Raw genomic sequence first — 22,836 nt, forward strand, 5'->3', positions numbered from 1 at the left:
AAAGAACCAGAGGGCACAGGCTCAACTTTTCACCTCTGCATAGAGGGGAAGTGAGTTTTGATGTTTGGTCTCGCTTACAGTATGTGATGTTTATCTGCCTGTGCAATCTTGTTTCGCTCTGGGGTATTATAGGAGTAAATTGACTTACAAGCTTGTTCATGGCAAATATAAAACTCATAGGTCAAGGTAATTCATTAGAGCAACCAAAACCTATGAAAGTGACTGTCTGTAAAGTATATGTGTGTTTAAATGTCACAGGAAGAGGACAAGGCAAACCTTTCTCAGCTTCTTGTTCCTTCCTCTCGCCACATCGCCATGGTGACGGCCAGAGTGTGACAGTCATGTGAAAAGGAAGCTGATTGGATTAAAATAGTTGGTGCGATCAGGGGGTCAGCAACACGGCGCACGTATTAAATACACAAGGCCTCCTTCAGACGTGCGTCTGTTCCTCTAATTTATTACAGAAAAAAAATTCTCAAAGTGAAATGGATACACTAGATTTTTTGAAAAGGTGCATTCATCTCTTCCCACCTCATCCCAGTTGCATCCACCTCCTCCTCCTCGTCTCTCCATTGTCCAATTGCAGCGGTGAGGCTGGCAGATGCGCGGCAGAGGAGCAGATCATAAAAAGCGCAGGGCCTAAAAGAGGAAGTGAAGGGGGACCTGGTGAGTTATTGCCCCCCCAAACGTACACACCGGGGCCTGGGAACAGGGAACTTCTCACGGTAAGGGGACAGCGGAGGGGCTGCTCTCAACTCAACTTGTTATTCATCACACCTTGCTGTCATCAGAATATACAAAAAAGCAGCAGAGATTAAAGTGTAATAAAGTCATGAAGATAAATGACCCCCCCCCCCCAATCACTTCATGTTTACATGAGCGCTACACAACGGTTCACATGTTCGGCAGATGGGAAAAGTTATGGATTTATGCGGCTAATCGAGATTGGCGCATAAAGTAGACGTACTGAAATGTTCTCATGTGATATGTCGAAACGCTAGCACGGACGCAGAACTGAAAAGAACAATTCGCACACTGAAAGTGCTGATACGATGGAATCGTGCGTGTTTGCCTGTTTATGTTGCGCCATTAACATAAAACGGGGGGCACTGTAGGGGCAAGGCTCGCCTCGCCTCGTCCACCCCGTGACCTTTGCTCCATCCAAATATGTATGTCCGTGTGTGCATTCGTTCTGGTGAGTTGCTCCTCGACAGAGGTCACGCTGCTAACTTTTTGGGATAAATCAGTCCCGCTAGAAAAACACAGCAGAGGGGTTTCAAAAAAAAACACGTTTTTCCAGATAAATCGTTTTCTCTGATTGGTTAATCCTAAATGGGTTGATTTCGACCACCGAAATCTGCAAACCGCAAGAATGGACGTCACGAGACCTTAGTCATTCTATATCTGTTTATGATGAGGTGAATGCTAACTATAGGCCGTCATGTATACAGCACAGGCAGTTCCTCCTGCCTGACAGGTGCTGATTTGGTTTCCCATGGCTATGGAAGATGCCGTGTTTATGGTGTCGTGCACACACACACACACACACACACATAGGCGTAATCAGTCACTCCCATCGCCCCCCCCCTCCCAACCCCCTCGTCCTCCTCCTGTCTTGCCGCCTGACAGCTGGAGTCGCCCTGACCGATCCGCTCTGAATTAGCGTGAAGATTTTCCACTTTGATGAGAGTGGCTTCAAAATACTGGCGTAAAAAAAGGAAGGTTAAAAATAATCTGCTATGAGATCCAGACAGAATGTACTTTATTGGGAATTGTTTTTTTGGAGAAAAACGTAACATTACAAAAATAAAAAATAAACATTATTAGTCTTATGAGAATAAGTTGAAGAAAACTAAAAGTAGTACATCTGTTCCAAAGATGCACATTTTTTAAATTAAGCAATATAATCTGTTGCTTTTCACCAAATTATCCTTCCACTGGATTTGAAGTATCAGGGCTGGATCTGTTCTCCTGTGGAAGTCTTTAATCAGCGTCCACGGCGGGCGGGAACTAATCCCTGTTTTGCTACTCATGAGGCCGACCCACGCCCTTTCTCAGACCATCTTTCCCAAGGCCACATCTGGAGTGACATCATTAAGAAAGCACTGCTGCAGACGGGTCGTCATATTCCGCTGTCACATGACCGCTGCATTTGCTACCTAGATCTTCAGTCGGGAGTAATTTGAGTTCATTCACTTCTTGATAACACCACTATCGTAATGACAGACCTTTTCACCACTTGTAATAAATAATAAGTGGTCGGCGTGCGGATCCCAGTGGGACGCCATGGCCAACTTCTATGCAAGTTATTTATTATCAATAGATATGAACAATCTGACAAATTGGACTTGCTACAAAATGAATTGCATGAGGGGGGCTTAATTTGCTCCTTTTGGTCCTGCGAGGCCTTCGAGCTGGGTTGAATGGAGGACAGAGCAGCAGGAGGCCCGCCAAGTGTTCTGTCACGGGGTGTAAAGACAAACAATCGATGGCACGACATGGGGGGGTGGTTTGCTTATCCTTGTGATGAGTCACAGATTTACACCTGGTTTATTCGCTACACTGATCCACTGAAAACTAGAGTGAATTGACATTATTATTTTCATTCTTAATTAAGAATTTCTGATAAATACTGGTTTAAATCTAGGTTTAGTTCCGATTTTGACATAAAGGGGGCAGTCCATTATTGCAATCAGCACATTCTCTGATTCACCAGAGCAGGATGGGCCACCATCACTGTAAGTGAGGTTCTGAGATTGAGAAGAGACACAATAATAGACTGGTTTGCCCGAGCTGACTTTTGCTGAGAAAAGTGGGCTGGACCCTGGACTGGTCAATGCAAAATAACTAGTTAGAATGATTTACTTTTCAAAGAATAAATGTATTTTTTTGGAAAGTGAGGCTCGTGCTTGCATGGGTTTGCTCCACATAACTAGATGAAGAAACCCATGCAGAAGCTCAGAACTGTGAGGCAACCAGGACATTAGCATGAATGCACACTAGGTAAAATGAGTATTTTTTTCCTGTTGCACTTGACTGCTTATGGTTTGAGTATCAACCTGTGGTTTCCCCTAAAAAAAGCCCCCCTGCTGACCTTTTTGCACCTAGTAGGGGTCCCTTTGTCTTTTCGATCTTTTCTTAAAAAAGAGTCACCTCCATCCAGACCAGAAACCTGCACTCAGCCTGCCACAAAACCGTAAAATAACATTAAAGTTTCGTCCTTATTTAGAGTTTTATAATGGTCGTGTAGTTTTTGTGTGATTCAATGAACGGGTTAATCTGAAGTCATCCGCCAAGTACAAAAATGATAAAATGAAAATTCCTCCGCTGCGGCGACACATCGAGAGAGAAAACTTTTCCGCAAGTTTCTTTTTCATCGTACCCTCGACCCAACAGGCGAATACATTAATAGAATTCATCATTTTTGTACATTTTGAGTTTATATAAGTAGAAAACGAGCCTTGGTGGCTTTAAAAGGGACATCATTTTTGGTGAAAAATAGATCCACTTGAAGGGCGGAAGGATATCCGCTTTCACGTCTTCACTCGTTGACAAGCAATGGAGAGGTAGAGAGGTGCGACGCGGCGCCTGAGCAATTTAAGTCAAAACAAGGACTTTTAAAAACTATCCACGCCGAAAAACGCGTGCTAGCAACTTATCAAGAAACAACCAACATGCTTTAATTGATCATCGTCGAGTTACTATTTTTTCATCTACTAATTACGCACGCGTCAATTCCCAGCGAAGCCGGCCTTTTTTCTTTTTTTTTTTTTTTTTGAGAGAAGTCACCGTCCGGAGAGGCAAGCAAGCAGGCAGCACACTTTTGGAACTCGCCTGACCTTATGTGGATTTTACACCAAAAAACATGGAGAGGTTACCCGGTTTCTCCTCGGGAACGTCGCTAGTCTTCGTCCTGACTTTCGTTCACCTCTCCCAGGGTAAGTGTCCTCTCTTACGGCGGAGTTCACGTCTCGAGTTGTCAACTTTTCCCCCCCCCAGACACCTTGGCGCTTTTCCCTCGCGTAGCATCACTGCGCGTTCACTTGTACTCCGCACTTTTCTTCATCCTTCCAAACTCATCAGGTAATTAAGTCACATTTTAACGACGTTAAACATTTAAACAAACTACTGATAGATCAACAACCCCTCTGCTTTTTTTGCTCTTAAAATGAAGCTATCTAGCATAACTTATTTATGATGTTATCACAGAATCTTAAAAGATCCGAATTTACTCACCTTTTGTAAGGTCAATAAATACAACACGTACTTTTCTCAAATTTAACTTTGTTTACTCACGATTCGATTAAATGATCTAAACTAAGATTTGTCTAATGCAGTGGTTGTAAAACTTTTAACACCCCATAAAACATATTTTATTTCAATTTTGAAATTTTGATTTTAAAACGGTACTAAAATAAAGTGTAATTACACATTCTCCACAGTAGGTGGAGTAGATTTATATATTTTTTGTTTTTTAATTGTCATATCAAGATACAATGTTATGACAAGGTGTACTTATATATTTTTTAGACAATACTATTATAGTTGTGGCACTAAGTTGGGGTCTGCAAGATATTTTCTTCTTCCTGGGGGGTGATCTACTGTCACAATACCAATAAAACCAAATGTGCTTGTGTGTGCGTGCATGTGTGTGTGTTTTAAGCTGGTTACCTTTCACCTTTTACTCAAGTTACTTGCACTGATACTCAAGTACAGCATGTGAGTACTTTTTTTTCCCCCCATCTGTGACAATGATGGTTAACAGCTGTACATAACACACTCCATAATTTAGCAAGGGTCGTATAATTCATTCTCAACGACTGTGTTAATGCAAAACAAACTGTTGCACGTGTTTGTTTTGGGCACATGAAAACACAAAGTCACATGCAGCAACTAAAGTCTTGTTTGATTGTCTTCCAAGCGGGGACGGGAATTTGATCGGGGAGGTCAGTGGGGTGAGACTCATTGCTGATTTGGCGAAGGCGTCGCTTCTGATTTGTGGAAGGAAGTGTGCTACTTTTTCCATTTGTGAAGCAATTAGAGACAACAAAGTGTTCTCACGGTTTTAATAACTGCTAAATTAGCTCATGTTAGCCGGACAGCAAGCATTTGTGAGGAAAATGTCTGTTTTGAGCAAATAATGTTGCAAAGCACAAAGTTTTTTTTGAACGCAGCATAACTGGCACATAAATATTGCATCGTGGAACACAGCGGCTTTCAAACCCTTAATCCACGTTCCGTAGTGCAGAGCCGCAAGTGCTAGTTAAAGCAGACAGAAAGGCGCAAACTGGAAGGCCAGCTCAAGGAGAAAGTTATAAAAAAATGAAGTGATTTATTTATTTTTTTGCCCAACTACTAATCGACGATGTTGCGCGACTTCTAATTTAAATATCACCATTATTGTTGGGCATACTTGCACAGTTTTGTGCAGATGTTTTTATTTTGTGTTTTGCAATCCATATCACATTTATTCTTGTTGTTTTTACAGACATCTGAGAGTATTTATTATTGAGCGGCTGAGGATTCCAAGTTTAAGGTCCTCGACCATTTCATCTGCTCATTGATTAACCGTCGATTGCACTTTCACATTTTCCCCTGTTGGTAAACTACTGCAATGTCCTAACTTGATTATATTTAGTCTATTCTCAAGCCTCATTAGTTCTAACAACACGGCGACGCCCCTCGACAAAAGCTCCTTGACGAGTATGGAGCGACGTTTATCTAACTCCAATTGGATACATGCATGGCTACTATGAATGCCCAATGAGTGGAAATCACACAAAAGGAGAAAAGACAATGCAAAAGTGCTGCAGGCAGTGCAAGGAGGAGCAGTGGAATGTTGTTGGTGTTTGACATTCCACCACCTCGCCAGCCCCCTTTCTCGCTCTTTCTCACACATGCATACAGTACAACGTTGAATTAACCGTAATATACCAAGATGATGCCTACTGATCACATTATCCAACCTCTTTCATATTAAAATATCATTTCACGCGGAGATTTCCAAACCAGGGGTCCGAGCCCCCTTAATAGTGGGGCCAAAGATCACAGGGGAGGGGCAAAGGCTTTGTCGGCTCTACGGAACGCTGTTAAACTTTTATGGGCGCGCATTAAATCAACTCATCATAAAACGCTTACCAGTCCGTTTACCACGGTGGATTGTAACAGGGCTTGCTTTCTTGATGGAAGGTATTTGCTAACACAAATGTGAAATGTCACAAATGTCTTATGTCAACATGGCGTGGTGTGTCGTACCCCCCCTTGTTGCGGCAAACATAATAATAAAGGCCTGCCGAGTGTTTGCTTTCTATGTATGTCGTGTGGGAAGTAGCAGGTTGGCATTAGCATTATCTCGACCTGCAACTTCATCATGGCGATGAGATGTGGAATGTGAGAGCCACTCAACTCCTGGGTATCGACGGGGATACCTTCCAGATCCGGAGTAGACCGGTTCTTAAACTTTGACAAATATTTTTAACTCCGGGTTTAACACAGGGTTTAAAGACTTTATTGGTATCGGGGCACTGGTATTGGAGGTTTTCTTTTGGTAAAGGGCAAAAGTGTTTTTCTGTTCTGACCTACATTTTGCTAGTCTTATCCTCGGGGCAGTTTATGAAAGATGTTCAGGAACAAAACGCATGAGTTAAAAAGAATCCAAACAATTTGATTGACTGCAATTTTGCTGACGAGTTTGTTTTCCTGAGTGATGGACTTGCTGAATTTGCTCTTCAGCACTCCGATTTTCTTCAACTTGTACACACATGCACTTCAAAGTTTTTCTTTTGTATCGTTTTGAAATATTCTGGGCACATTTTTAAAAATGAATGACTTCCCTTCTGGATTTCTTTCTTCTTATGTTTAAACAAAAACCAAGTGATCCGAAATATGTTAAAACAATCCTCATAATATCGTTTCATATCTCGAAGTAATTCAAACAGAAAATATTTGCATAGCTATTGAACTCAGGAAGCCCAACCTGTTTTTTGTTGCTACTTCCCATAATTACCGGCGCAGTCAATGAGGCTACGCCACGGCAACAAAGGCAAGAGAGCAATTCAAGCTAATTAGCCTTCTTGACGCCGTGACGCTAAAGCAAATATGTATTTGGTCTACATTGCACTGAAATGCAACAAAGCAAAAAATATTGACTCAGTGTCTGGCTGTTAAAGAAAAAGAAAGTCTAAATACTGCAGATTTTCTGCTATGTATTTTTCTTAAAAGTGAAAGACAACCGAACTGCACTCAATTTTGTTCCCTGCACAGACTATTACTTCCTACCTGACCAAAGGGAGAAAAACTTTTTGAGTTGTCTTAAAATAGCCCAAATGCGAACGAACGGCATTCCAGAAGATGTCTTATAGTGTGAAATGCGTTTTTTTTTTTTTTTTTGTGCAGCAGCTCAGCCCTTCCCTCCGAAGACAAAGCAATTTGTTGAACGACTCACAACACTGCATTATTTACTCGACCCCCCCACTTCTACCCACCAGAACTTCTTCACGGTCTTTTCCATTCCGAGTGTTGTACAAGCGGATAGTTTGGAGCATTGTGTATCATTTAAGGTGCTGGCTTGACCACTTTTGTTCTCAGCGCCTTTAATCCTCATGCATTAAATAGTCGCCAGTCAAAATGTGGAAGAAGGAAAGGTGCGAGCCCGACCACAGGAAGCGATGTCTGCGGCGGTGAAGGTCGAGCGAATTACACAAAGCGTTGAGTCCGCCCTGCTCAACGGGTTAGAAAATTAAGAAGGAATTACCGCCGGCTGCATTCCTCAGCCAAATAGGCCCGTAAGCCCGGAGACACTCAGGCAGGGTGAACCGAGTTAGTAGGAAGTCTAAGCCATGCCGCCCCAAAAAAAAAAAAAAAAAAATCGGCCCTATAGACTTTGTGACATGTTTAAAAATGATTTTACAGTCTGGTTCTTCTTAGCCTCTCCCTTTAAAAACAGCTCCAAAAACTTTGGACCTGAGTGAGTAAAGGGAAAGTCCCTCAAAATAGTTTCGACTGTTTTGATAATCGCTGTCTGTCTGATTTTTCTTTTGTTTTTTTCTTCTTTTGTTTCTGTCCCACATATTTACACACTGGCTAATTTGCCACTAAACACGCTCGACCGACTCCTCTCTAATTATAAACATAAGTGGACCGTCGGCCGCCTAATTAGTGGATCACGCCTAGGCTAAAATCTCAAAGCATTCTGGGTAATTAACTACAGTGCTGCCTTGATTTTAAGGTTAGATTTCCTCCGTGACCTCACTGGTTTCTCAAAACCACTGTACCTTTAAATCTATATAGTAAGATCTTGTAATAATAATAATTAAAGAAGAGTTTCACAAATAAACAGGATTATTAGTCACAAATCATCTTTCACCATAGAAATGAATAGAAATGCCATTAATTGGTTCCAAAGTCCCTCCAAAAACACTAAAAAAATAAAAATTTATTAAGCATGAGCAAAATATTTATTGCTATTACATTATTATTTAGAATTTAACATTTTTTGCCAGATTTTATGCCAATTGTACTGTGAAGTTACGCAAGTCCGGTCACTTGTATTTCCACATCAGGCCAAAAATATTCTCGCATGGTGTCACGTTTTTGCTTCCAAGCCGAACGTGACGTCAGACGAGCCAATATTTCGTGTGTGCTGTTTGTGTGGGCCCGGCCGAGCTTCCCTCGGGGTAACGGTGTTTAGTTTGAGCCTCATCTCCCTCCTCCCATGCTGAGCCAAAGGTATTTTATTGCACGTTTCCATGGCGACGGCTCGGAGTGCAGGATCTCAGCGCCTTGTGCAGCGATTTCAGGAAATGACTTGACTTCCTCACTTAGCGTGAACAACTTCCTGTCCTCCGCCGCGTGGATGTGTGCCAGGGCGCAGGGACGGACGGCGGTTTGTGTTTAGTCTTCTCGTGTTGTTTTCCTAATTACTTCCTCACTCTCGCTTGTTTTCGACTCCGCTCGCTCCCTCCCCCCCCTCCCTCTGGCGAGCGCGACGAGTGCGGGGTCAGAGTCGGATCATCTGATACGTTCACATACTCCAGAAAATAATAACCAATATGGATTTCTTTTTTGCAGCGGTCCCAGTGGACCGTTAGCATGTGCGCACGCTAGGATTATAAATTTCACCCCGCTATACGTCCAGGCATCCCCATGTCGAATGGCGTCAGACGAAGAGGCCTCCAATACATTCGTCACCATTCGAGAATGAACCGCGCGCACGTTCCGAGTTCCGCCGCCGCAATCCGATCACGTCTGCTTCTAGTCACAGACACTCTTGAACTCTGGTGACCCTGAGATGAGTCGCAGGCACAGGAAGTAACACCACCCGCTCAGCGTTCAAATACTTGTTAGCCTTTTAAAAAAAAATCGACCCTGCCTCAGTTTTGTCAAAGATACTAAATCACATATTTTGGTTGTAAAAATTCAGCCCGGGCTCTTCTTTGTTGAATTTAGTACGTTAATTGTTTTCCCGAAAATGACGAAAGCAGCGACGCTATTCGAAATATGATTCATCACGGTTGCGCTCAATCTGGTCCGCCTCGCAGCGCCTTTCTACATTTGGCAGCCACATTGCACGGATTAATAAAAACTGGAACACAGCATGTCTTTTTGCCCGCGTGCGCCACTTGGGTGTCTGCAAAGACCACTCGAGCCGAGGCCCGGTGCCCGCACAATGGCCGGTGTGTGCGGCTATGAGTGTTTCATTGGCAGGGAGATAGTCGGGCTTTGTTTTCTTTCCTCAAGGCTCGTTTCTGTCTGCCGGCCCTGTGACCGGTCGCTAATCTGAGGCCAACCTTACCGCGTTAAAGAGGAAGCTATCACGCTGCTTTATCTGGCGGCGGGAGAAGGAACAGCGACGTGTGCCTGAAGTGAAAAACTTTATTTAAAAATGTCCCATTCTGACAAAGCTCTCATTTTTGTCTCTTACAGCTCTTCAGTGTGTAGATGACAAAGCGCCATGTGTTAACAACGCCACCTGTCAGACATTTAGCAACGGCACCGGACACTGCAGGTAAGCGCAAGCTAGCTCTCGATGCTAAACGCCAAAGCCGGCCGAGCGAGTCGGGCTTTTATATCAATCCACAGAGCCATGAGGTTTGGCTTTGACGAGAGCGGAGAATAATGGACTGCTTTGTGTGAGAAAGTCCACGGCGACTGGGAACAATACCAAGACACACATTTCCCCTCTCCAACATTTTATTTAGTACCTTGAATGTTATTTCAATCGGCCTTACTACAGATTGAACAGATTCTGGCATTGCCGCTGTTTAATTTTCCACTATTTTCCCCCCCCCAGGTGGTTTGTGAAAAGACAAATGTAATTGGTCACGTTTATTTAGAGCTTAGGTCACGGCAATAGAAGAAAAATTTTAGTTTGAAAGTTCCGGAGGATGTCCTCACAGGTTGTTGCTCGTTCGTTCGTTCGTTCGTTTTTTTGATTCTGTGCTTGACTCGTGTGGCCCTGTTGAGTTTTACAGCGTGAGCTCCGCTTTTTTTTCTTACCGTCTAATTAAAAGCCAGCAAATGTCATCACTGTGACAGCCCGCCAACATATTTCATCAGGTGTAGTGTGAATCAGCCCGTGTTTTCGTTCCCACACCGTTGGGAATGCCAGGAGTGACTCTTGTAAAAGGGGAGCCGGAGTGAGTCGCATTATCTTCTTCGCTGTTTGACATTCTTTGTCTTCTCGAAGGTCAGATAGCGAGTCAAGCTCGTGTGGACTCACTTTATTTAGAATATTTTAATATTAAGACGAAGGATCTGATCAGTCACCTCGATGATCAACCGACCGCCGTTAAATCGCCGGAATGACGCATTCCTGGCTGGTGGTCGCGGTGGATATTAAACCACATTGATTTACTCGACCCAGTCCCGGCTTCTCTTTCAGGACCAAACATCCATCACGGGTGGCTCGACTGTGTTTTGCAGACCGACTCCAAATCTTCAGCAAAATATCAGGTGACACGTTGAAGGTCATCCTGACTGTTGAGTGGGTGACTGAGGATTAACTGGAATCGAGTTTTCGACCAAAGTAGAGTTGAAAACAGCCGCCTTGCTCCTGCGAACATGAAAAGAGAGGATTCTTTCATTTAGGAAAAGTCAGCTGACAAACGTGACTGCCTACTGTTATACTGATTAACTCTTCAGTCGAATGTTTTTTTTTTTTTTCCTTCTACCCGCACATAGACACAAAGTACACACACGCCCTGGTGCACACTTGCCCATTTTTTGTTCCGTCTTCCTTTTGCTCAAAGGGCTCATTGTTAACCAAATCAAATTTTCTATTTGCTCGTCTGCTCAGTGAATTAAGGCAGTCGCTTGTAAGTAAACACTCACTCTAGACTTTGGGCCCGCATTGGATGATTATTTTTTGGGATCGAACTGGTCTGACTGCATCCTATCAAGAAGAACTTGGGCGAACCTCCTTCGCGCCGATTTTTGAGCTCACGTTATGAATGCAACTTCGGAAATGCTTTTCCTATGCTGTTTTTTTTTTATTTCTCAAATCCCATTTTGCACGACAAATTGAATAGGAAAGCTTACCGGCATTTTAGGGCAGGGTTGAGAGAAGCTGCCCAACCAGTGTGACTGCAAGCCATTAGCTTCCGTGTGAAAAAAAAACATTTTGTCCCTTAATTGCTTGCTATGCTTTTCACGTCTTGCATCATTACTGAAATGACACCACATGTAAATTTCTTTTCACAACGCGCCTACATAAGTTGATCTCCCGGTACGTTCTTTTTAATACTCCAAACTCATTTCCAAGATGGCCGACTCACTGTTAGTTGTTGAGTTGCCGGCTTTGCGCAAAATAAAATTCCTTTATATATAGTCAGGTGATGATTGAAAACCGGTCGCTCTCTCACAGTCAGGTTCCAGTAAAAAAAAAAAAAACGGTGTCGTGCAGACCTGTTGCCTGTTTGATCTGACAGGCAGAATTTGCCCGCGGGGCAGACAGAGGAAGAGAAAAGGCCAAAAGAAAAGAGGATGCCTCTTTTCAGGTAATCTGAGAAGAACTACCCCAGAGCACAAATTCTTACTGATGAGAGAGCAACAAGTGAAGGGAATGAGGCGGCTATAATTTGCCTCCTGCTACTTTCATCACATTGTCAGTCATTTATCCGTGACCGGGTCCCTTCATTGGAGGGTCGTGATGCCTTCAGGACACGACTAGACTAGCCTCATTATCATCCTTTACTTCTTTTCGTGTAGTACAAGAAAAATAAAATGGCCGCCATATGGGATAAGGATGAATTCTGATTTGTGCCAACGTTTGTAATGTCGTAAATCTCCCTGGTCCTCCCCCCAGCTTGCTAGATGTGGTTAAAAGTGCAGCCACGACGATAAGAGCTTCTTTGTGTAGGATGTGGCTCACTCGCACAAGCAGCCATTTTGGTTAAAAATATCTTCAGTTATCAAGGCTACCAAAATACATTATTTCAGACTGGCTAAAGCAAACAAACAAGTTGTAATGGCCATTCATATCCAGACTGGTAAGAAGACTTACAAAAGTGTGGGGAATGTCGCAACCAGCTACCAGTGACAATTTCACTCACTGATGATGACAAGGTGGGCCAAATATAACTCTTTTGTTATTTTGAATCATCCAAAGCGTTGCGCCAAATGTCACCTTTTAGGCAGCAAATGCTCAATTCAAACTTGGCATCTGTTAAAGTGGCACTCGGGTGACATAAATCAAGAATGACAAAGGTCAGGCTCTTTAAAGTCAGTACGCCTTTTTTTTTTTTTTGAGGGGGGGGGACAAAACTTTCAAGTAAGGTAATGAGTGTTTGTAAAGTTTGAAGGTCTATAGTTAGACCTCATTACAACCACAAGGACAAGATGATGACTAAACGCTATGCAGAGAGCCGACCGACGCTGTCTGTCAACCACAGTTTCTTACATGAAGCATGTCACGAAAAAGGCTCGGATTTTACCACGCGAGCCCACTGTGGACTCCACCCTATTTTGACTTCTTATTTTCGCCACACTTTGTTTAGTAAGCCTGCTCAGCTTCCTGCTCTCTTTGTCGATTTTTTTTTTTTTTTGTCTTCCAGTCTAATTCTGGTTAGTTTCGATTCTCTGTGACACTGTTTTTTTGTGACTACATTCTTGGTATTTATTCTTAGTAGGGTCTCAGCTCGATTCAATTTCCAATAAAAGAAAAATAAATATGCATTGTAAATTGTAAACACTGCCAAATTTGAATGATTAAAAAAATCCTTGAAAAAAATTCAAGCCTTCATCTCTGCTCTCAAATGATGTGAGCCCCCCATTTCTCTTTCTCGGCAGATTTTAAATAACACCGCTAAGCTGTTACATAAATTGCGGCATCCAGGAAAGATGCATTCCCCAGGTTACGCCAAGCCCACAGTCATGGGGGAGGTTTATTCTATATCGCCCCCCCCAGCAGTAAAGTGGCCATTTTGTTCACGCTGAGCCATTCGATAAAGCCACTAATGTATTATACACTTGACTTTTGGACGTCCAGACATGCACACACAGGGCCACGGTACATTGAACAGACTTTAGTCGAGGCATTCATGGTTTGAAATGTGAGCCGAGTTATACGCGCACGTACGTTCACACGCTGCTTCCCTGCCATTGCCGCAGGGGGGGAAGAAAGCATGATGAAGTTATTAGGCTTCTTTGAGACTAGATTAGGGGTTGCGAGGTCTGCATTTCAGATTTGAACTTTGGGGAACTAGCGGGGGTGGGTACAAGGGGCCTGGTATATAGATCAGCAAAGAAACTAGTTTGAGAGACTCTATTGGTGAGATTCAACCCGATCCCAAGCGCCGCAGCCAGCCGGTACTGGCTGAGGTCAGCATGAGGTAGAGGAGGGAGAAGGAGTGCAGAGAGAAAAGAAGGAAGGCGTGTGTGTGAGTGTGTGTGTGTGTACGGGGGCGCTAATGTGAACCAGCTGTAGAAACCTGACACCTTGAGTTGGCCAGAACTGCGAGGTGGAGGAGTGAGAAAGAGGTAAAGAAGTGCTGCAGAAAGCTGGAAGGGAAGGATTGAGAAAAGATGGAGGGGAGGGGGGGAGGCAAAGAATTCCACAGCATAAACAGTCTGGTCGCGTTGATGCCGAGACAATGTGCAGTTGCGGATGACAATGCTGAGTAATGTGTCATCTGTTGACTCTTTTTTTTTTTATTTGACAGAATGCTTCCTCCCCGGTGAGACGCCACTCCCTGACAATAATATGAATCATGCACAGCCTTGTCTGTTTGCCGCGAGCTGGAGCGAGACTTCCCGAGGCTAATAAAGAAAGCGCTCCATCTGGTACTGGAACCGGAAGGACTGGGTGTTATCGTTTTCGGACGCTTTGGCATTTGGATTAACTCGACCCGAGTTGAACCGCAGTGATTTGATGGAATGGCGGAAGAAAAACGATGTTGTGCGACAATCGATATTTAGTTGGGCCACTTTTGAGTTTTTAGATTGGGATATAAAATTTTTGGCGTCCTTTCTCGACGGGCTCTCCAATGATGTCACCTGAGCCCGTCGTCCTGGGAGGCAAGTTTGTAGGGGCCTATTGTAGCAGGCGCCAGTTCACTCAATCATCCACCGTCCCAAGACAGCACCCGCACACTTTCCAACAATGGCGCACCGGGGGAAATAGTACGAGCTGTTGTGACAAAACGATACACTTGGCAACCAACGTCCCGTCACCCAAGTGCGGAATAGAAACTTTCAAAGGGAACATATGACCCTTTGTGGACTTTCTATGTTGTGTAATGTTGTAATTTACTTTCCCAGCAGCAGACGAAAAATAGACCAATGGAGTAAATGCGGTGGAAAAAAATCATACATAGTCGTTTTTTTCAGTTTGACTGTATGCAAGATGTTGTCGTGCCCCATGATGAAACGTGCTAAATCAAAAAAGCGACATCGGTTATGGTGGCGTGGGCTCGCCGTTGTGTGATGTGGTCAACTTTTCAACGCTACTCCAACGTAGACTTATTCATCTGGAACGCTTTGGATGGCAGGAAAAGGAGGGTGGCCTTGTGGGCGGGGCTTGAGCGGGAGTGGCCGACTGTGGCTTGAATGTAGACGAGCAAACATTCGGGGAGATGGCCGTGTTATTTTTCATCGATTGTCTGAAAAAGAAAGCAGCCGTGGTTTCTGCCGAGCCTCTGTCAACAATTTCCAGCTGACGCTACTTCTCATCCTTCTGCTTTTGAACTTCTTCTTCACTGACCTCAGTTTAACCTTTCCAACTTCCTCCTTTGTCCTCTTTATCATTTCAGTACATCAATTTGTCTGTAAGGTCAGTCGCGGGCGGTTGATTTTTGTTGATCCATTCTTATGAATCATCCAAAACACCGGTTTATGTCTAAATCACGGAGAAAATGAGCTTTTTGGAAAAAGAAACGTGTCGAGCAGAACTGTGATATGATTTTGTGACACCGCAAAAATGCTTGACGGATATACAACCGACAAGTCACCACAGTCACTGTCACGCCGCCTTTGGCATTAACACATTGTTGTTTGAATTCTCGTGCAGATGCGCGCCAGGCTTCCTGGGCGAATACTGTCACCACAAGGACCCCTGTCATCCCGGCTTGTGCTTGAACGGCGGCAACTGCTCCGTGAGCTTGCTCGCCGGTGTCCCCGTCCCGGGCAGCGCCACCTGCGTCTGTCCTCTGGGCTTCATCGGAGAGTACTGCCACATTCCCCAGAACTCCACGTGCTACCCCGACAACCCGTGCGCCAACAAAGGAACATGCACTTTGCTGTCCCTCGACAAATACACTTGCAAGTGCGCCCGGGGTTGGGCAGGTGAGAGAAAGCCATCTTCATTTCAGGTCTAAGGTTTCCTCGGGGTTAGTCGACTTCATCGTCCTGAATAAAGTTACATTTGTTGTAAAGAGAGAAAAAAAATGCTGATTTAATATGTAGTACCGTAATTTTCTGACTATAAGTCGCGTTTTTTTTTTTTCATAGTTTGGGTGGGGGTGCGACTTATACTCAGGAGCGACTTGTATACATATATATATATATGTTTTTTTTTCACTTTTTTGGGCATTTTATGGCTGGTGCGACTTATACTCCGGTGCGACTTATAGTCCAAAAATTACGGTACCTCTTGCTAAAAAGCGAAGCAGGTAAAGTCTTTGTATGAAGGAAACTTTTTGTTTGTTTTTGTGGGAAAAATTGGCTCGCTGAGTGAGGAAACGATAGAAAGAAATGGATCACGGCATTCTGCGTCTTCTTTCTTTCCCGTTCGTAGGACAGCGATGTGAGCATGAGGACAGCTGCCTGTCAAGCCCGTGTGCCAATGGCGGATCATGCCGCGCTCTGCCCGGCGGTAAACACATCTGCTACTGCCCACCCGGCTACACGGGTCCCCGCTGCCTCAACGACACCGACGAATGCGTGGCCTCCCCCACAAAATGTCAGAACGAAGGCACGTGTATCAACACCCCTGGCTCCTACAAGTGAGACCATATCAAACATTTTGGGCGCCCATCTCATTTTTCCAAGTATCATCGTTAGCATGGAGGCTAACAACGAAGCATGGAAAGAAGCTCTCAAAATGTTTCTTGTTTTATTTCCACAGATGTATTTGCGGCGCCGGGTTCACGGGTCGACACTGCGAGAGCTCCTACATCCCTTGCTCGCCTTCGCCGTGTTTAAACGGAGGAACTTGCCATCAGAATTCCGAAACCAGCTACTCGTGCCACTGTCTTCCGGGTAAGGAGCTGAAACTGTGTAAGGTTAAATGAGGTTTTTTTTTCTGGCCAGTGTAAAAAGAGAATGGATGTTTCATTTTATTGTTTGAGACACAAACATTCAGGTCATGCTGGCTGTCAACGCCCTGTCACTCTTCTCCAGTTAGCGAGCGGACGCTACAAACACACAGTTGCTATTTCTACACTATGGGGGCATGTCATAATTCTTCCGTTTGTCTACATATGCGCCATCTCAGCCTCAATTTAACCCCTCTGTGTCAACCTGAACACACCTCGGGGAAAAAAAAAAAAGCCTTTACTGTGTACATAATGGAACTCAGTGTTACGCTGTGTTTAGTTTCTAATGAAGGCATTGTGGTGTACTGACTGGATGAATGGTGTGAAAGATTGTAACAACATGGAGCAATTGATTTATGTTCATATATTTTCTTCCAGGCTTCAACGGGACCAACTGCGAGAACAACATTGACGACTGCCCCGGTCATCAGTGCGAAAATGGCGGCACGTGTATGGACGGAGTCAACACCTACAACTGTCAGTGCCCTCCGGAGTGGACGGGTAAGTTTGAATTACCGTAATTTTCGGACTATAAGTCGCTCCTGAGTATAAGTCGCCCCCCAACCCAAACTATGAAAAAAAAAACGCGACTTATAGTCCAAAAATTACGGTAATGCGAGCGGCCGTTTTTGTACGCCGCTGCGGTATTGTGTACATTCGTGGCGAACGACTGCTGTTTTCATTCCATCTTCATTCATCTGTCCACAGGTCAGCACTGCACCGAGGATGTGGACGAATGTCGTCTCCAGCCCAACACGTGCCAGAACGGCGGTACCTGCAACAACCTGGCCGGGAGCTACGTTTGCGTGTGCGTCAACGGCTGGAGCGGACCCGACTGTTCGGAAAACATCGACGACTGCGCCACCGCCGCCTGCACGCAAGGCTCCACGTGCATCGATCGCGTGGCTTCTTTCATCTGCCTCTGCCCCCATGGAAAGACGGGTGAGCCGGTTACAAAACCCTTAGAACCACCGGGCGTGTCTGTGAACTGAATCAATAAACACCAGTAGGTGTCTTCAAATGCTTCTTGGACATTAGCCACTGCAATCTGTGGAACAGGTCTACCCGGAACTAATATATTCCAAATTTAGATGATTTTATGATCCTACTGCCGCCCTGCCGTCTACCCTCGGGCAGATGCAGCAGCCGCGCTTCATGAGAATCCAACTCATGTGATCACCGCAGCTGACTAGCTTATCGCCCAGTTTGTAGCTAATGATGACGATCATCCCTTTTCTTCCTTCAGGTTTACTTTGCCACATTGACGACGCCTGCATGAGCAACCCTTGCAGGGAGGGCTCCCAATGTGACACCAACCCCATCACCGGCATGTTCCACTGCAACTGTCCGGCCGGTTACGTCGGCAGCACCTGCACCAACGATAGAGACGAGTGCAGCATCGGTGAGAGAGACGTGCCGACCAACAATTTGCCAATCACCTCGTCTGTTTTTTTTTTTTTCCCTTCCTCAGGAAGCAACCCTTGCGAGCACGGCGGCCAGTGCGTCAACACGGACGGCTCCTTCATGTGCAACTGCGTGAGAGGTTACGCCGGACCACGTTGCGAACAGGATGTCAACGAGTGCGCGTCCAACCCTTGCCAGAACGACGGCACTTGCTTGGATCGCATCGGCGACTACACTTGCATCTGCATGCCCGGTACGCTTCACAAAAAGCAATTTAACGTGATACGGTAATATGAATTAAATAATAGTTTGGGTGACATCCTGCAGGATTTGAGGGCACTCACTGTGAAATCGAGGTGAATGAGTGTCTGAGTTCCCCGTGTCTGAATCAGGGAAAATGCCTGGACCAGGTCAGCCGCTTTGTCTGCGAGTGCCCGGCAGGTTGGTACGCACTAAAAGTGTGGCTAGTTGAAAGGGAAAAATTTTTTTTGTTGTTGTCACGGTTCAGGCTTCAGTGGCGAAACGTGCCAGATTGATATCGACGAATGCTCGAGTACGCCGTGTTTAAACGGAGCCAAGTGCATCGACCGACCTAACAGCTACGACTGCGAATGCGCCGAAGGTACGTTCGTGACCGATTTTACGACCCGCTCGTTTTGAAACCACACTAAATTTCGTCCGACGTCTCTCATTAGGCTTCACGGGTCTTCTTTGCGAAGACAACATCAACGACTGCCAGCCGGACCCGTGCTACCACGGCGTGTGTAAGGATGGGATCGCCACCTTCTCCTGCGAGTGCATCCCGGGATACGTCGGCTCCATTTGCAACATCCAAGTGCAGGAGTGTCACAGCAACCCTTGTCAGAATCGAGGACGCTGCATCGACCTGGTCAACGGCTACCAGTGTAACTGCCCACCTGGGACTTCGGGTAAAACTATTTTTCCTGTACTGTCCTCAACTGACCAGAAGTGGAGTTCATTTTCACTTTCCAGTCTCATACTTGCACTTCCTCTCCTGCGAAGTTCCTCTTTTAAAAGTTTGCTCTGCTCTCACTTACGCGTTAGCTTCGTCATGCTGTGACACACGCCGAATGTATTTGACTTTTGCTGAATTACTGGTTTGTCCACATTTTTGCGCTTCCTGCTGAGGGCGTTTTCAGAAAGGTGTCTTCTGATGCCCCCTAGTGGTCATTTGACCGTATTACATAGAGACGACATCCAGACTTGCATATAAAATATAATTTATATGTAATAAATTGATAAAGAAAATAAATAAATAGAATAATTTCTAACACAAAGCAAAAATATACAATAAAATGATGTAATCAAATAAATATTTTCTTCTTTCCTCAGGTGTGAACTGTGAAATCAATGAAGATGACTGTGACAGCAACCCCTGCGAGTATGGAGAGTGCCAAGACGGCATTAATGAGTACAAGTGTGTGTGCTCCCCAGGATACACAGGTATGCTTCAAAAACCACAATCCCGATTGAATCTCGAAAGCAACGTTTCGCGCTGAGGATGCTCTTGACCATCTAACAGGACTCAGATGTGACGTGGACATCAACGAGTGCGCCTCCAACCCGTGTAGGAGCGGCGGGACCTGCATGGACAAGGTTAACGGCTTCCACTGCCTGTGCCCGCCCAGCACCCACGGACCCCTGTGCCTCTCTGGGATCGACCACTGTGAGCACCAGCCTTGCGAACACGGCCAATGTATCGAGCAGCAACACGGGTAAGCCCGAATACGCCCCCCCCTCGGTCCCGTGTGGTTCTTTCTCATCTCCTCCTTGTCCTTGCCACCAGGTACAATTGTGAGTGTGAACCCGGCTGGGAAGGGCAACACTGCGAGCAGGAGAAAGACGAGTGCCAGCCCAATCCGTGCCAAAATGACGGCTCGTGCGTGGACCGACATAACGGCTACACTTGCGTGTGCCAGCTTGGATTCAGAGGTAGCGTTGAGACAGTGTGATATAAATCATTTTGAGCTCAACTTAAACTCCGTATCTGCTCTTAGGTGTGAACTGCGAGAAGAACATCGACGAGTGCGCGTCCAATCCTTGTCTCAACCAGGGCCTCTGCATCGACAGGGTCAACGGTTACACTTGCCAGTGCAGTCCGCCGTTCACAGGTCGGGCGCCCTCACTACGAAATTGCGTCGGCGCAGTGTGTTGTCAACCAAAATGTGATTTGTGTTGATATTACAAACAGGTAAAAACTGTAAGGACGAGCTTGCCCCTTGCGCTTCACATCCGTGCGAAAGGGGAGGAGTCTGCCGACCCACGGCGGACTACAGCTCCTACACCTGCCGATGCCCTGCCGGATGGCAAGGTACGTCATTTTGTTCGATGCCAGGACTTCCGCGTGACTTCAATTTCTTCCTCTGTTTCTCGCCACAGGGCCGCGCTGCACGGAGGATGTCAACGAGTGCAAAAAGAATCCTTGCAGGAACGGCGGCCGTTGTGTCAACAGCCCGGGCAGCTACATGTGTAAATGTCAGCCCGGCTACAGCGGACACAATTGTCAGACAGACGTCGACGACTGCTCGCCCAGTGAGTTTGCCCTCGACGCTAGGTGATGAATCTTCTTAATGAAATAATTCCCCTCGTGCACACTTCAGACCCGTGTTTGAACGGAGGTTCCTGCGTGGACGACGTGGGCGGTTTCGCCTGCGAGTGCCGACAGGGTTTCGCAGGCGGTCGCTGCGAGACCGAGATCGACGAGTGCGCCAGCCAACCCTGCTGGAACGGCGCCAACTGCCGAGATTACGTCAACAGTTTCGTGTGCGAGTGTCGGGCGGGTTTTGATGGATTCCTGTGTGAGCACAACATCCAAGAATGCACCGAAAGGTCAGCTGCCCAATGATTATTCAACTTGCTTTTTGGGTTTTCTAACTTTTTTTTCCTTTTCCTTTCCTTGGCAGCTCTTGCCTGAATAACGGCACATGCATCGACGACATCAACACCTTTTCGTGCCGCTGCCGACCCGGCTTCTACGGCACCTTTTGCGAGTATGAGCAGAACGAATGCGACTCCCAGCCTTGTAAGAACGGCGGAACCTGCACCGACGGCCTGGGCACCTACAGATGCACTTGTCCTGTCGGGTACAACGGACAAAATTGCCAGGCATGTGTCATCTTTTCGTATTTGATGAAAGACGTTGGAGTAGAAGCTTCCAACACAATTTTGACTTAAACACTTTTTTCCAGAACTTTGTCAACTTGTGTAGCCAAGTGCGCTGTCACAATGGCGGCTCCTGCTCTCAGACCTCCACCTCCTGGACTTGTCATTGTCAAATGGGCTGGACTGGACTTTACTGCGATGTGCCCAATATGTCCTGCCAGGACTTTGCTGCACGAAATGGTGAGGACATTTCGTCTATTTACAAAATGTTCTAGCAGGTAGTGTATGTTACATGTCTTTTTTTTTTTTTTACTCCTCCAGGTCTGGAAGTGGAGAATGTTTGCAAAAACGCAGGGCGATGCGTGAACGTGGCCAATTCCCACCAGTGTCAGTGCCAGCCAGGATACACGGGCAGCTACTGTGAAGATATGGTGGATGAATGCCAGTCCAATCCTTGCCGCAATGGAGCTACTTGCATGGACTATCAGGGCACATATGAATGTGTCGTGAGTAAATGTTTATCCTCCCTTCCATTAGCTTCCACCTCTGTCCTAAACGCGCATTTTGCTTCCGTAGTGTAAGCCGGGCTACCAAGGGGTGAACTGCCAGTACGACGTGGACGAATGTAATTCGAGGCCGTGTCTCCACGGGGGAACGTGCATCAACCTCATCAACCGCTTCACCTGCGCTTGCCCGCCAGGAACACAAGGTAAGCCCCGACTTCCTTCCGCCAACCACAGATGTGGCATCATCTGCTTGTCGCGAAGGTCTCCAGTGCGAGATGAACGCGGACGACTGCGCGCCCAAGCCCGGCTCGTGGGAGCCGCGCTGTCGTAACGGCGGTCAGTGCGTGGACGGGATTGGGCGATATACGTGTACCTGCCCGCCGGGCTTTGTCGGAGAACACTGTGAGGGTGATCTCAATGAATGCCTGTCTGGACCTTGCCACGCCGCCGGCAGCCTGGACTGCGTGCAGCTCGACAATGACTATCAGTGCCGCTGCCGCCTTGGATACACCGGTATGCTGAACCCCGCCGAGAGACACGATAATGACGTAAAAAAAAAAATTCTTCTGATGCGTGGTCTCTTTTCGAAGGTCGCCATTGTGAGTCCATGGTGGATTTGTGCCTGTCCAAGCCGTGCCACAACAGCGGCGTCTGCTCCATGAACATGAGCTCAGTTCACGGCTACACCTGCTCCTGTCCACCTGTAAGTTTCCTGTGCCACTTCTTCGGCAAAACTTTTTTATTTAAATTTTAGTCTAATAGAAATGAGCTTAAAGGTGATTCGATGATGTCAATCACTAGACCACGCCCCCTCGGAGACACCCATCCAACACTTTATAATTCAATGCTTCAGTCAAGTTACTACTTTTTTCCACTTAATCCTTGTTCTCTTAACTAACCTCTTCTCGTTCTTTAACCCTCACGCTTGCTTCAGACGGGCAAACCATGGCCGAGGTACGGTAGACAAGCACTTGTTGTAAATAATCATCAAATGCGCTTCTTACCTCCACATGCTCGACCGCCACTTGACAAACATGAATACGATTGGATGT

The 22,836-nt window shown here is 45.8% G+C and overlaps 1 protein-coding gene and 1 long non-coding RNA gene across 2 annotated transcripts in view; one reads left to right on the top strand and one right to left on the bottom strand.

The window, feature by feature from the left end:
- LOC133166844 (uncharacterized) lies at positions 1–4,033 on the bottom strand. The gene is made up of 3 exons (XR_009717859.1): positions 3,879–4,033; positions 532–639; positions 1–355 (listed from the first exon to the last, which is right to left on the bottom strand). It is a non-coding gene; the product is annotated as an uncharacterized LOC133166844 (long non-coding RNA).
- notch2 (notch receptor 2) overlaps positions 3,353–22,836 on the top strand; it is a 25,246-nt gene continuing 5,762 nt past the window's right edge. Inside the window, exons 1-25 of the mRNA XM_061297067.1 lie at positions 3,353–3,938; positions 9,925–10,006; positions 15,506–15,780; positions 16,232–16,439; positions 16,562–16,695; positions 17,130–17,252; positions 17,460–17,693; positions 17,998–18,153; positions 18,223–18,408; positions 18,483–18,596; positions 18,664–18,777; positions 18,851–19,084; positions 19,509–19,619; positions 19,699–19,891; positions 19,963–20,108; positions 20,174–20,287; positions 20,368–20,487; positions 20,556–20,708; positions 20,777–21,005; positions 21,080–21,281; positions 21,365–21,518; positions 21,600–21,784; positions 21,855–21,987; positions 22,046–22,297; positions 22,375–22,487. Of these exons, the coding sequence (XP_061153051.1) occupies positions 3,866–3,938; positions 9,925–10,006; positions 15,506–15,780; positions 16,232–16,439; positions 16,562–16,695; positions 17,130–17,252; positions 17,460–17,693; positions 17,998–18,153; positions 18,223–18,408; positions 18,483–18,596; positions 18,664–18,777; positions 18,851–19,084; positions 19,509–19,619; positions 19,699–19,891; positions 19,963–20,108; positions 20,174–20,287; positions 20,368–20,487; positions 20,556–20,708; positions 20,777–21,005; positions 21,080–21,281; positions 21,365–21,518; positions 21,600–21,784; positions 21,855–21,987; positions 22,046–22,297; positions 22,375–22,487 (4,038 nt within the window). The 5' untranslated portion in view covers positions 3,353–3,865. The remainder of the gene's footprint in view (positions 3,939–9,924; positions 10,007–15,505; positions 15,781–16,231; positions 16,440–16,561; positions 16,696–17,129; positions 17,253–17,459; positions 17,694–17,997; positions 18,154–18,222; positions 18,409–18,482; positions 18,597–18,663; positions 18,778–18,850; positions 19,085–19,508; positions 19,620–19,698; positions 19,892–19,962; positions 20,109–20,173; positions 20,288–20,367; positions 20,488–20,555; positions 20,709–20,776; positions 21,006–21,079; positions 21,282–21,364; positions 21,519–21,599; positions 21,785–21,854; positions 21,988–22,045; positions 22,298–22,374; positions 22,488–22,836) is intronic.

The sequence above is a fragment of the Syngnathus typhle genome, linkage group LG14, assembly GCF_033458585.1.
Source record: "Syngnathus typhle isolate RoL2023-S1 ecotype Sweden linkage group LG14, RoL_Styp_1.0, whole genome shotgun sequence".
Classification (NCBI taxonomy): domain Eukaryota; kingdom Metazoa; phylum Chordata; class Actinopteri; order Syngnathiformes; family Syngnathidae; genus Syngnathus; species Syngnathus typhle.